This window comes from Alligator sinensis, unplaced genomic scaffold, assembly GCF_000455745.1.
Source record: "Alligator sinensis unplaced genomic scaffold, ASM45574v1 scaffold585_1, whole genome shotgun sequence".
Lineage (NCBI taxonomy): Eukaryota > Metazoa > Chordata > Crocodylia > Alligatoridae > Alligator > Alligator sinensis.
Genome location: NW_005842530.1, coordinates 471,116 through 485,906, shown reverse-complemented (window position 1 = coordinate 485,906; position 14,791 = coordinate 471,116). Strand labels below are relative to the sequence as shown.

Below are 14,791 nucleotides of genomic sequence, written 5' to 3'. Positions count from 1 at the left end.
TTGCTCCCTGGCTTCACAGATCTCCTTTTGCCTGTTCCCAGTTTCATCTACCCACAAATGGTGGGGGGGAATGCCCAAAGGAATTCAATTTCTAAAAACACTCAGAATTCTGAGTCCACTGAAGTCATTGCTAAAACTCCCACTGACCTGAATGGGCTACGAGTTAAATTAGTGAGGAGGACAGGATTGACAACAGCGACAGAGTTAATTACCTAACCCCCAACACAGTGTCAGGCAATCCACTGACGCATGGGCTGCCTGGATCTTTATCAATTGGAGCACCTTTAATGACAAATAAACAGTATGTGCCATGTAAGAAATGGCATCACCATTTTACTTCAAGCTCAAAAGACACTGGTGGGAACACCAAAGCCTGACAACTAGATTTGGAGACTCACCCAAAAGAAATTTTGTTCATCTCTTAAAAAGGGGTAACAAATTGGCACATACAAGGTAACAGAACAAGAGGAGGTGCCCCCCAACTTACATGTGGTGCTGTCAGGAGGGGGGAATTGGAGAGGGATGAAGCTGCACGTGAGGTCACTTTAGCTGTGGCTTGTAGTTGGATTGGGCTTGATGGAGGAAGGGATCTGGTTGGACTCTGCCCACCCTCAGAGTCACTGCCATGGCTGCTGGGAGGGGTTGGAGGCAAGTGCAAATTCACTGCTGAATGGGAAAGGAGAAACAAAAACAAAGGCTTTGATCATAAAAGGCCAAGTCAGGTGTTCTCAGAAAACTACCACCCGCTTTAAAAAACTAGGGGCAAGTCAGCACCGAGGGTCATTTGTTAAAAAGCTGACAGCAGAGAAGTGGAACCTTTGAAGGCGCTTGAATGTGCAGGGTCCCCAAGCAGAGATGCAGAGGCAACCCCAGCCTTTCAGAGAGGCTGTAAATAGTCATGGCCCTGAAACATTTAGTCTAGCAGCAGACAGTTATTTGGAGGGTTAAGCAGTTTTGTTCTGTTGGGGTGTATCAAATGGATAACCCTTGTTACTGCAGAAAGAACTTTCCCCATTCCCTGCCAGCTAGTTCTGTGTGGGAGCCCAGTTTGAGCCCATGGTACCTCTGCTGATATTACTAACCTGGGTATTACTTAGTACCAAATTCATAGGAAGATCTCTTATATTGATACCTGTCCAGGAAAAAGCAGGGCAAACTCACTCATTTATTTTTCATAGGCCACCTAGCAGCTGCCCATAGTGGCACTGACTTAGAGTTGCTGTTGACCTGGGCCAAATTTTAAATGATCACAAGTGAGAAGGAAAGCTGAGGGTTCAACCTACCATTCCATTCATGCTTTGTAAATTGAAGCTTAAAAATGTAAAGCAGGTAGTGTGGGAGAAAAGAACAAAACCAGAAAAGCTGATTGTCTTGACCAGTCTAGACTGGTCCTTTAATCATCTACTGTCAAGTGGCCAGTACCTGATACACAGAAGATAGAAATCCCCTAAATGCAACCAGCCACTGGTGTAATACCATATATTTAGGGTGACCATATGTCCTGTTTTAGCCAGGACAGTCCTGGATTTCAGAGGCTGGGCTTGGCCAGCTGTTGCGAATTAATGGGCATCCTGCAAAAACAGGGGCACAGGGCACAGTCTGCAGTATGTGACAGAGTGCCTTGCAGGCAGGCAGGCAGGCTGGCATGCAGCCCCACCCCCACAAACTTGTGAGAGCATGGAGGGGTAGAGGTGGGGGCAGTGTCTAATATTTCCCCAGTTATGTCCCAGATTTCCATATGGTCAGCCTACTTATATTAGGCTAAGTACTGCCGGACCCCTACCTACCACCAAGCCAATTACTGCACTCCCTTATCTGACACAACAGTCAGAAAATTATCTACTCACAAACACAGCCAGATCCCTTGACATTTTGTGGCAAATGATTCCACAAGCTGCCTGACTTCCTGTTGCACAAAGCTGTATGTCATCTTTGGGTACGGGTCTTTTTGGTCTAGGTTTGTACAGCACAGAGTACAATGGGATCCTGACTTAATGGGGGACCTCCAAGACACTACAATCATTTGTGCACCTCAACTGATTTCCTGTTTATTTTGTCACCTCATCCCTTTATCTGTGCGCCATCTGACAAAGTAAAAAAAGGACAGTCAGGTTCCACTTCTCTGAACGTCTCAGTCACATCTAGTCAAAATGCATCTGTTTTCTATGCTAATAAGTTATATACCTTCAGGATTTGAGTTCTCTCTGAAAACTGTCCAATCAGTTACATGATAAAGATAGAGCAAATTCATATTCTTTAGTGAAGCCTCTTTGACCCATTTATATACTTTTTTTCTTACTCTTATGTTTTTTTGGAAGCCAGTATCTGTTCCCTAGAAGGTGTCCCAACTTTGTCTGGAGACAAAATAGCTAGCTTTCCAGTTCTCTTGGCTAAACAAGTTCAGCTTTATTCATACCACATTCTGGCCATCAGTACAGTAGCTTGGGCTAGTAATTAACAAACCTTCCTTAGAAGAGAGGTTCAGGAATTGATCCACTTCATGTGGCTCCAGTTTAATCTCTGGAAGAACTTTCTGGCTCAATGGTTTACTCTAAAGGAGAAATTATGGGGTGGGGGGGCACAACATTAAAATGCAAGTAGAAGGACAGAGGTCAGTTTTTCCATAAACAGACAGGCTTCACTCCCCTCCCCGTCTGCGTCAGAGAGCTTTTTATTGCTTCCCTATAACTTATTAACCCAGGTAAGTGAGACTATTGCCCTGCAACTATTTGCTGGGTCCTCCATTACTACTATATTTATTTACTTAAATAAAAGATTACTTCTCAGGATGATATTTCAGACTGAAAGGTACACTCCAATTACTTTACTTGGTAATGGCGCTGCCACTAGGATTTGCCTGACAACTACACAAGATTCTGCGGATAGAGAGCACTTTTCTTTTGTGGGAAAAGTCTGGCAGCTTAGATAGGTCAGGGCACTTGGCACTACCAGGGCAGTATCAGGGGAGCTATCATCTGGGACAGAGATCAGGGTGTTTATCAATAAGAGTCAGGATATTGGACCCAGGTTCGTTTTGCAAGCAGAGGAGCACAGGTGGAGAAGAGAAGGTCAAGGCAGACCAACCAGCAAGAAAAGTTACAGGCCTATGCTGGAAGGGGATGCGGATAGGGCAAGGACATAGTGCCGCTGCACACGATTGTACCTGGCAGCTCTTTGTAATCCAGGATTCCCAACCCAAGCAAATCAGCCCTGCTCATCATAGCACCCAGTATATCAGAAGTGTTATTGGGTAACTTGTAGGACCACAACGAAGGATGCCTATACACATGCCTTGAGGCTGTACATACATATAAGCACCCTTTAATCATCTATACATGATTAATTGGGTCTGCTGGAGCATGCTGCAACACCATGTGCATCAGCATCTCAGCGCTGAAAAATGGTGGCAGGGGCACTTTAGCTATAGCCCCCACCACCTTTTATTAGCACAGGGATACTGATACATGTGATGCTCCAGGCACTTTAATTAAAGCACCCCTTGTCCCTGAGCTCATGTATAAACACCCAAAGAGTAAAAGTTAATCAAGTAACCCAGCAGTACAGGGAAGCAGACGGGTGCCTACGACCACCAAAGTAACCAAAGAAAGGGGCTTACTCTGCTTATGATAACATGACATCTCAACTATAGCAGGACTGCACAGTGCAGATGGTGCATTCAGATTTACAAAAATTTCAGATTACAAAGTGAGGCCTGCCACTCCCACCTGCCTGGGGAATGAATTAATTTGTATGCAATATTTCTGATACGCAACCAAGTAAGAACACTCATTTTTAACAGGGCCTGCCCATGCCAGTTGCCTAGTCTCTCCAGTCTCCAAATGCTGGATATGACCAGCCCCTTCACCATTGCAGCTGGGCTGGGGGCAGAGCAAAAGGTAGGAATTCAATCAACTTAGCTGGTTGGAGCATTCAAAGCTAAACCTTGGTCATTACTTGATGGCTGTTGAATCTGTGGTCACAATTGCATCTGGAACATTCCTTATTAGGCCAATTGGACTGGGAGCAGCAGCAGCTTGAAAGGATCTGAACACTGAATACAAAAACCAAGGGACCTAGCAAGCCTGCACTGATGTAGCTCTAGAGACTGCAAAGTGTGGTACAGAAGTTCTCACTACAGTTTTTGGCTACTCAGTCTTAAAGCTTTAACAGCTTTGGAGGCAAGTCATTATGGGTGATAGAGGGTGTGTAGCTTGCCACAAATTCAACAACAGGACTAATGGATTAGCAATTCTAGGAAGAACTGATTCACCAGAGACTGAGTGAGCATCTGTAAAAGGGCATGAACTGCAGGCTATTATCCTGCCCAGGCACAGCCAACAGCATTAGAAAACACCAGTTAATAAACAAATACCTGCAGTGTTGCTGAAAAAAAAAAGAATAGGCAACACCAAACCATAATGTATAGCATGGCTGAGTTCACAAACCTGCATATCAAAAATGCTACGCTGATATACAAAGCATTGTGGGAACCTGCATCTAAAACTAGAGATGCGGGAAATATAAAACCAAGTACCGTGTCATCTGTCTGGTCATCTTCACCTTCCAGCGACGTGGGTATGACATTGAGGCTGACTGAAGGTGTAAGGCCTGAGGCCTCACACAATACCGGTTCAGTCTTTATGGATGATGAAGTCAACTCTGCACTCAGACACCATTCCTCATTTTCCAGATCAGCTGCCAAGGAGAAAGAGTTTATGGGAGAGTTAAAACAAACACAAAACCAGAGTGCCTCTGCTGTGATGAAGAGCAACCAAGAAACTTTCATCACTAATCAGTGGAACCCCACTAGGGTTACCATATTTCCAATTTCAAAAAAGAGGACACCTGTTGAGGTAGGGGATGGGAGGCAATATGACTGTGGGGGGACAGTGATATGCCAGTGTCCTGCCCCGGCCCCTCACTCCCAAGCCACAGCTCCCCCCAGCCCTGCTGCTGCCCCTCACTCCTGACCCACAGTACCCCACACCCAGACCATGCTGGTACCCCTCAATCCCAACCCACAGCCCCCTGGATCCTGTTGACACCCTTCACTCCCAACCCACAGCCCCCTGGCACCACACTACTGACCCACAATCCCCCATCCCCTGGTGCCCCTCACTCCCAACCGACAGCTCCCTCCCCTCCCCTGCCCTGCAGGGTCTCCTGGCTGCCCTGCCCCTGCGAGCACATGCACCGGCCCTGCTGGCCAGGCCATGGAGCTCCCTGCTGCCCCCAGAATGGTCCCTACGCCCTCGTTCCCTACTGGTGGGCAGGTGCCTCCCCCACCTCCCCTGCCCTACTGCAGTCCTAGCATCCAGACAGCTTCCCCCAGCACTGGCAGGGGCGGAACCCCCCAGCTTCCCCCAGCACTGGCAGGTACGTACCCCCCACTCACACATCCACACAGCCTCCCTAGATAGCTCCCAAGCCCTGGCCCTTCAACCACTCCTCCCCCCTGCCCCCCCATAGACTTACCTGCATGCAGCTGCTCCCACCACCCTGCCTGGCTGCATGCTGGCCATGTGTGTGCGTGCACAGATGCACACAGCGCCCCCTGCCTCTAATTGCCTTCCCCCACTCCCCCTAGCCCCAAGCAACTCCTTGCTAGGGCAAACCAGGAAGTGCTGGGGAAAAATAACTTTGATCCTGAGCAGAGCACAATCCCAAACATTTGCTGATATTTTAAAAAGACTGCCCAGACAGAGATGGGAGGACCCAAAAAGAGGACATGTCCGGGAAAACCCGGATGTAGTAACCCCACACGTAACTACCAGACTACTTCACACCTAGTCAACCACACCATTTCATAATTGTAATCTCATTTTAGCCCCAGGACACAGGGAGGAGAGGGAGACAGAACTAATCACTTCAAACTGCCAAAAGCTGCTAACAGACAGCAGAGCAGGATTAAACATGCCACTGGAGAAAGCAGCCAAGGAGCCATCTTCGTCACAGGCCAATACCTGCTGAGCCAGTTTTGTTCCTACCAGCATCTGGACAGCCTTTTGCTCTTTCCACAGCCTGCAGTAGTTTCATAGTTGCTGAGATTGCATTATGCTTTTCAAGAAGCAAGAGGTTTTCACTTGTGCAAAAATCAGGATTTTCTCCCCAGGGTTTCATTTAGTAAGTGTAAAAGAGGGTAATGGCTTCCACGATGACACAGGAGCTTTGGTGGCATAGTGATTATGTTAATTTTCTCCCCAGAGCAGCTGGGAGTCACAACAGAAGATGTGTATTTTGACTAGAAGTAATGAAATGTGCATCATGTACTGGCAAAGCCCATTTACAAAAAGCTCAGAGATCAAGTGCAGCATTTTGCTGGACAAAACTAGATTGCTCACATTCTGGGCCAGGATTTGGCACGACTGAAAAGTTATGCGGGAAGAGGGGGATAACATATAATTGCAGAGCTTCCAGTGACACCTATGGGTCAATGCAAGTTGTGAATGACAGACAACCTGTGGAGGGAGCCATAGTTGCTTGCCTTGTCCCAAAAAAGAAAGTTACTATGGTTAGGCCCATGAGAATAGAAAGGTAACAACTCAAGCTTTAAACACAGAAAATCCCTGCCATTACACACACACACACACACACACACACACACAAATGAATTCTAACCACTACGTTCTGCTTAAACACTTTACTGCTTGCTGTAGTTCAGTTCTAAAACCTATTCATCCCTCTTGCTTCAGAGGTGGCTGCATTTCAGCAGCGGGTAAAGCTGACTTAATGGTGTTTGGAAGAAACGTGCTATAGCAATCAGTTAAAAATTGAGCCACGTTGCATAAATGTATAGGGAGGTGAGAGTTTTTATTCTTTCTGCAGCTTCTCCATTCTGCCTCCACACACAGTACTTACTGCATATATAGAATCGAAACAAAGCAGAAACCTTTACGTGTGTACGTATCATGTCAAACATATACTCTATATACGCGCGTGTGTAAACTCTAAAATCCCAAACTCTTCTGTGTATCATTAATATCTATATAAATATATATAATATAATAAATAATATAAATATATAAAAGCAGAACCTAGTAGTTAGAGTGTGTGCGCGCATATGAATGGCAGGAATTTTCTGTTTTTAAAAGTCCAAGTTGTTACCTTTCTAGTCTCATATATATGTATATATTCATAATACACAAACGAGTTTAATTGATTTATCAACAGCATGCCCTTCAAATATGCTCATAGCAGCACACTACACTTCATCCAACACTGAAATGCAACCACTTTGAGCCAGAAACACTGCATACAATAGTGAAATTCCTTACACACTTGGGCAGAATGAAATTCCTAAGAGTTCAACTGCAAATAGGCAAAGAAATCAGAACAAATGAGCAGTCTCTAATGTTTCTGCAGCCCACTGATACAAGCATTGCACGCCGTGTTGCTGGCAACTGAGTGCCTGGAAAGAGAGAGCGAGAGCGAGAGCGACACACAACATGCAGCTCTGATGCTAGTAATTACTTTGTGGTGTAACGTAACCTATATTGCTGGCAAGCGAAGGTGTAATTTGAATAAAGACACACCAAGGAATTAAAAATGAAAATATATATCCTGTAATCAGAAACTTGAAACAGCAATCCCAATTCTGCCAGGAAAAGTAACTGTATAGCAAAGGCTAAGAACCATCATATTTAAAATGCCTATGCCTGAATTTTTCAAGGCAGCTTAAAAAGAAAATATTGAAATATTTACAGGAAAAGGCAATCTTATTCAAATATCAACTCCTACAAAGGATACCACATGCTTGCAATTTTCCCGTTATGATAGCAATCGTAGAGAAGTAGGGCTGGAAGGGACATGTAGTCCAACACCCTTATCCCTATCCAAACTATCCTATACAAACCATAATCGAAACTCTACATAAGACTACCAGTCAAACCTGACAACACAGACCTAGCACCCTAACCTGCCATACATAAGAGAGGGGAACCATGGCAGGCAACATCCTCCACCTCCTTCCCCCACTACAGGGACTATACCTATTCTACCAAACAGCTTTTCCTTCAGTTTACTGCATGGATCATTTATATGCGACCTCCAAAATCCTTGTCCAGACCCAAAAAATCCTGTAGTACGCTTGATAAAAAAGAAGTGTTAATTTTGGTGGACTCAGCCTAAGTATCCCCTCCCCTTAATTGTTCTGTGCTGTCCTATGCATTAGTTTGTTTTCTTTTCTCCTCACCAAAAAATGCTGCTGCTTGGAAGTCACTGATTAATTGTCATTTGTAAGCAATGTTTGGGAAGACAGGCATGATATTCTGCACAAGCAAGCCTCAGGGCCTTCCAAGATATGCATCACTGCAAAAGCAGGACAGAAATGCAGCCCTGAGCTCCTGGGGGAAAGAGGCCATTCCCTCTGGTTTCTGCTGTGTGACTTTCTAATCTGATTTCACTTTCAAAAAGGCTTGGCTGCCACAACAGAGGCAATATGTACTCATTCTTAAATCACTTTGCTCCCCTGGAATCCGATCCTGCTCGTAACTCTGAGGCCCTTAGGAAAAGTCACTTATTCTGCAGAAACTGTTTGAGAGAGATTCTAGACACGAAAAGCCAGTTTAACCAGTAAGATACTCATCAGGGCATGAAAAGTTTAGCAGTAAGTGACATGCTATATTTAACCTGGAGATCACTATGAGGAACCTTATCTAGTTCTTTTCTTGACATCGGCTCATAGAGTGACACTGAGAACTAGACCCACCTAACCATCCTCTGCCTCCCTCCCCCACATTACTGTTACACTAACCACCATGCTGGTATTGAGCCAGCCTTACCTTTTCTTTACCTCCAAATCTTTAAAGGCACCTGGGAGCTCTCATCATATCAAAGAAAGCTCCAGATATTTCCCTCCACTCCCCTGCCTCACCCATTCCACAGACCTGAAACAGAATGGATCAATATAGCTGAGGACCTTTTTACAAGAACCATATTATAATAAAATTCCCATGGGACTGGGAGAAAGTCTACTAGGAGGTGTTCGCTATAATAAGGTTAGTCAATCTGCTGCACCCCAAAACTGGTTCCTTCTATTAGGATTGTTAAAAAGCTGGAGTTTGTTATAATAAAGTTTCATCATAGTATTGAGGAGTCCTAGTCACATATTACAGCCCAGAACTGCTATACTTCACTTATAAGTTTTTGGGTCTAAGACAACAAAAGACAGAGGACAGATGGATTTGGGTAGATGGGGAAAATGCTATGAAATAACAAGACAAGGTTGATCAGCACAGTAGACAGTGGTCTTGGCAGCACATTCCTCATTGTATTTCTTTGTCGACATCATGGTCAAGGCGGGGCTTACAGAGACATTTGAAGAACAATGAAATGGCTTTGTGGGTGCCTACAGCAAGGCATGTCCAATTATGAGGAGCAAGACAAGGGAAAGTCATAAGCAATGGAGACAGCATAGCCCAACTGGAGGTTGGAAATCAACCTTTCAAAACTGAATTAGAAGTGATCAGTAGGGAGGGAACAGGCCCATGGAGGGCTCTGAAAGCAAACAGAAGCAGCTGCTGCTGGATAGCATAAAGTAAGGAGGGGGTGGCCAACAGAATGACACAAATGGCAACAAAATACTGTAGTCAAAGCAACGCTTAGGAAGACAAACTCTGCAGCAGCAGCAGTCTGAATAGACATGACCAAGGCAAGATTATATCGGTCAAGCCAGAAAGAAGAACGCTGTGGCAAATAACATGCAAGATGACAAGCTCTTGGGCAAAGAGTTGTAGCAATATCAATGGACAGGAAAAGCCATAACCAAGTCTTCTGAAATCTGATTCCAAACACCAGAGTTTCTATAGGAGGTATTGCCTATTAACTCCTTCCCCAATGACTTCTAGAGTTCCCATGAGCTCGCAGTGTTCTTTGACATGCCAGCATTCTACTACATATCTACCTTTCAGATGATACTTACCTACCAAATTGCTCCCATAGGATTTAAGCAGAATTAAGTACCACACACACACGCCCTAGCCCCACCTCCAATGTCACTACAGTGGCTGCAAAACCCGTTTTGCACATCAATTCACTATGCACCACTACTTTTGAAGATTCCTAGGCTTGGACTTATGATCATACTCAGAAGCAACCCTGTTTGAGCAGCTAGGTGTCTAACTCCCATCTAAAACTTAGCTACAAACCAGATTAGGCACCTCCCCTAAATCCAGTGTTAGGTGACTACTGGGTACACCTAGGGCCAGGGTTATGGACTCCAGTAGCAGTAGTAGTAGTATGCAGGGTGCCCTTATCTTGCACAAAAACCTCACAGTTAAAACACTAGCCCAGGAAATGGGTGACCCGGCTTCTAGGCCCTCTTCACCCATTGCTACTTCCCAAGAAAGTGCCTTAACCAGCATACCATAGATAAACTGAATAGGGGCACTCTGCATCCTTCTTTTTGATGCTAGGCTACTAAGACCAAGAATGCAAGAGTCATGGGGCCATAGAGAAAACAAGCAAGAACCTGGCTCTGCATACCCAGTGCTAAAAAAAGTGTTTCACTAGGAGAGGAGAGCCCCATGTTTCTGTCCCAATTGCCAGGGATTTTTCTGTTTCTTAGCCAATGACAAAGTGGTGTCACATACGGAGTAGATCCCAAGACTCCTCCTTCCTAGAGCTGTAGCTCAACCATGGAGGTGAGGGTACTAATCTGTAAGGAACTATGTGGAGATAAAACTGGAGTTACCAGGTAAATTCAAGCTATAAAAGTGCCCTGAGGTATTTACAGCATGCTTTATCATCAGGCTATTTGAGGACTGCACAAGGTTTAGAAGTACAGCAAGAGCTATCCTGGTGACACTAAGTCTGCTTTTCTGTCCTCAGTGTAATCCAGGCCTCTGGGTCAGATCACAGTTTGTTTTCCATCCCACACCAGGTTCAATCATTTAGTGTTGTGATGGAGCATGTAGACGGGTTTCATCCAGGACAGCACAGCTGAACAGTCCTTATTTGATCTCCTCATAATTACTATGCCCAATAGAGGGGGGAAGGGGAGAAGATATGTCCAGGGGAGGAAATAATAATAGCAATTTTGTGCACATTTAAAATCCAGGGCTGAAATTTCCAAGTGACTAAGGATTCAGTCACACAATTCTCATTTCCTCTTGATTGCATGTGCCCAATGGAAGACTAAATTCCCCTGTGGGCTTCACATGTCTCAACCCAACTCCCTCTCCACAAACACAAATCAAATGACGATGTTACATGAGAATTCGCCATAAAATAGGATGTGGGTACCTAACTGCCATACGCTCTTTTAAAAATCCCAGCCATAGCAACCTTGCCTACATGAGGTTTCTTGAAAGCCTGCGTTCAACTGACAGCTGTAACTGACAGGCACTAAAAAGCCCTCATTGTGGATTATTTGCTAAGAATCCTTGTAAAAGAAATGAAGTTGGAGGGGAAAAAATGGCAGTTGGGATTTTAAGGCTTTGCTGACAAATTTCTTTCTGTTCACCCACCCTCCATGTCTGTGGAAACCGGAGACAAGTCTCCCTTGTAGCTAGCAGCCAAATGTGGAAGTAAGAACCTCTCCACTTCCTTTTTCCCCTTGAAGCAACTCCAGAGCTTTGAAAGTAATGGGGAGAAATGGACTTTAAGAGTATTATTAAAAATACAGACTTAAAAAAAATGCCTCTGTGGCATTAAGTTACAATGTATGCATATTTGTCTCAACGAACATGCATTTCTGCATTTTAGAAAAGCAACCTCCACACAACACGATGCGTGGATTTATTTGATAAAGATAACCAACACTTCTCAGGATGATGACAACGCTTTTCCTCCTACCTTGTTCCGTACAGAACACGTATGGTATGGGGGTGTCTAGTAATGCTTACCTAACCTCTAGCAAAATCTGAGGTTTATTTAGTAACAGAGCTCAAAATGCATTTAAAAAAAAAAAGTCAAAACTAATCCTTCAATCCTTCCCACCCTGTACACGCACCACATACTGTCTCTGCTTCACATAACTTAGAAAATTTGGAGCATCACTTTGCTTTCTTTGTTTCCTCTATTACTGATATACAGAGAAGATAAGGAATACTCAAGATAGTCAACCCCCTTACCCCAGGCAAGCACTGTTCAATAGTGGGATTTAGCCTATTCCGACAGTCCATGTATAGCACTAGCATGCCTAGGTGACATGAACATGCCTACAATCCCTTTTTGCTGGATAAGTCCCAAGTAAAAGGCATTCAGGTTCCCACATGGACAAGTTGATTTATTCATTTATTTCCTTGTCACAAAGGATGTGGATAGCTACTGCTGGAAAAACAAAGCTTTACTACAGGAACTTGCCCAGAAGTGCTAAAAACTGGAAAAAAATCCCAAAGTGGAAGGCGAGTTAGTCTGCCTGAAACGAGACAGAAGGGCAGGACGGCACCTTAGGATAAAAGCCAGACATTACTTTAGCCTTGATGTGGCCTTGGTTAGGCTGGGATATGACCTGCATCAAAACAGAGCAGCCCAGCCATTTATACACTAGGCTTAAATGCCAATTAATTCAAATTAGCCTGCATTGTTCTGAAGCAAACTGTTAATTTGAATAACTCACAGGTACTTAATGTGGGAAAACAGGGCTTGTCAGTCTGTAAGGTCTGCAGTTTGCTGCAAGACAAGCCACTCAAAGCTCAACTCCTTTATCTGTTTTTAGCCTTAGAAAGTAATTGGTTCAGAGAGGCAGAAGCTTCCTTAGGCAACAACCTACTTCATCAGATGCTATGAGATGACTGGTAGAAAGAAACACTTTTCTGTAAAAGAGGAAGGGAAGCTGTTAATGGAGGTAATAAGTGGGTCAATTAGATCAGCTGAGATAAACATAGTTAACACCAAGTGGAGGAAACAGAATAAGAAACCATGATCCCTGTTGAGAGCATTGTCTCAACAGTCAGGTTGAGTTAACAGTCAAGTTAGTTTTTAAAGGGGGTTTTGTTTGGGTTTTTTTTTTTTGGGGGGGGGGGGGGGCAGTTGGTTTTAAAACAGTTACTCTGAGGTCACCTGGTGCATGACACTAGATGCTGGAAGCTGCAAGGGAAGGGGGACAAGGGATAGATCAGTCTGGATAGGCCCTGCATTAATACTCTCTCGTTCAGCATCCTCTTGCTGCCACTGTCAAATACAGAAGACTGAGCTAGATGGACCTGCAATCTGACCCGGTTTGGCACCTCTATGGAAAAAAAACCATCAGGAAAAACTTCTTACCTATTAGAACAGTTAGGTAGTGGAATATACTGCCTAGAAAAGTTGTGGATCCTGTGTCGCTAGAGGTGTTCAAGAAGAGGTTGGACAGTCACTGGTTGGGGATGATCTAGGAATAACTATGCTCATGTTCTACTTGGGTTTTTTCCATGCTTCCAGGCTTCGCTGGTTCCCACACGGGGCTGGGAAGTAATTTCTTCCCCCTGACTTCCCTCTCCCGCTAACACAGGTCAGGGTTTTTATATGCTTTCCTCAGTGGCACTGGGTGTTGACTCCAGCCAAAGCTGGGGATTGTGACTGGGATGTGTCAATATTCCTACCAGGACTCAAACCCAGAGTGTGTAGATCAGTGGTCTCCAACCTTTTTAAGTAGGAGATCACCTTTGGCATTTAAAAGCAACTCAAGATCTACCGAGCGCCGCTGCCACCCTCCCTCAGCAGGGAAGTCTGTGGGGAGGAAAAGTGGGGGGCAGATCAAGGCAGAGAGAGAAACAATTTGGGGGTGCACCTGCCCAGCAGGTAAGTCCCACCCAGCCAGGGCCCCATTCAACTTACCACTGCTCCTCACCGCAGAGGCCTCCATCTAGCCCCCACTCCTTGCCTCCCCCATGAACTGACCTGCTGGGCTAGGGCATATGTGCATGCATGAGGGCACTTAGCCCCCCACCCCAGCCTTGGATCAACTCCAAGGGGCTCCAAGGTCTACCGGTAGATCAAGATCCACTGGTTGGTGACCACTAGTCTAGATGGAAGGTCTTGCCCCTCCACTCAGATCAGACCAATCACTGTATTTGGGGTCAGGAAGTAATTTTACCCCATGATCGGCTTGGTATAGACTGTGTGGGTTTTGCCTCTCTGTAGCAGGGGCCATGGCCCTCTTCCTGGGATCTCTTGAGCATACATTAACAACCTTTACAGCAACAGGATGTTGGTGACTATGGTCCCCTGCTTTACCTGTGACAGGTTAGGGTGTTGTGTTGTGTCACAGTTGACTGTGTAGTTCTGTTAAGAGGTTAGACAGTGAATTTGCACAGGATGGTTTGGACAGGGATGATCCTGCCTCAGGCAGGGGACTGGATTAGATGACCTAGGGAGGTCCCTTCCAGCTTCACTTCTCTACGATTCCATGATTCTATGAATAACAAAGATGGCACTAAAAAGATTATTAACAGATTTGAAGAGCTATATGAAGGAAGATTGTTCACTATTTTCCTGACTTTCTCCATCCCTTACAGTAAAGCACACAGCCCCTTTAAAAAAAAAAAAAGTAATAGTGGAAGCTGGTGACATTTGACAGTTAAAAAAAAAAAAAGTAATAGTGGAAGCTGGGGACATTTCACATTAGGTACACAACACTGCAAGGAAAGCTGCAGACCAAAGGTCTACATTGCAAAAGGGATATAACTTGTCCCATTGCAGATTCAAAAGTCTATGGGCAAAATGCCTATCCTTTATCTTAAAGAGAATCCACCCAGCTGTAAACCATGAAATTCCCTGTAGAGATCCTACCCATTTAAAAATCCCTGTGCATGCTGCTGGAGGTACCACTCATTGCAGAGTACAACATTCCCACTCAGAGCCTGACTTG

The 14,791-nt window shown here is 44.9% G+C and overlaps 1 protein-coding gene across 4 annotated transcripts in view; it reads right to left on the bottom strand.

Annotated features, from left to right (window-relative positions):
• The window catches only part of CREB3L2 (cAMP responsive element binding protein 3 like 2), a 127,285-nt gene that overhangs the window by 24,098 nt on the left and 88,396 nt on the right, over positions 1 to 14,791 (bottom strand). For 3 of the 4 annotated variants that reach the window (XM_025213467.1, XM_006031811.2, XM_025213465.1), the window contains exons 3-5: positions 4,535 to 4,695; positions 2,464 to 2,551; positions 488 to 666 (exon numbers count right to left, since the gene is read on the bottom strand). In XM_025213467.1, coding sequence (XP_025069252.1) covers positions 488 to 666; positions 2,464 to 2,551; positions 4,535 to 4,695 — 428 coding nt within the window. The remainder of the gene's footprint in view (positions 1 to 487; positions 667 to 2,463; positions 2,552 to 4,534; positions 4,696 to 14,791) is intronic. The other variant, XM_025213466.1, reaches the window with a different exon arrangement.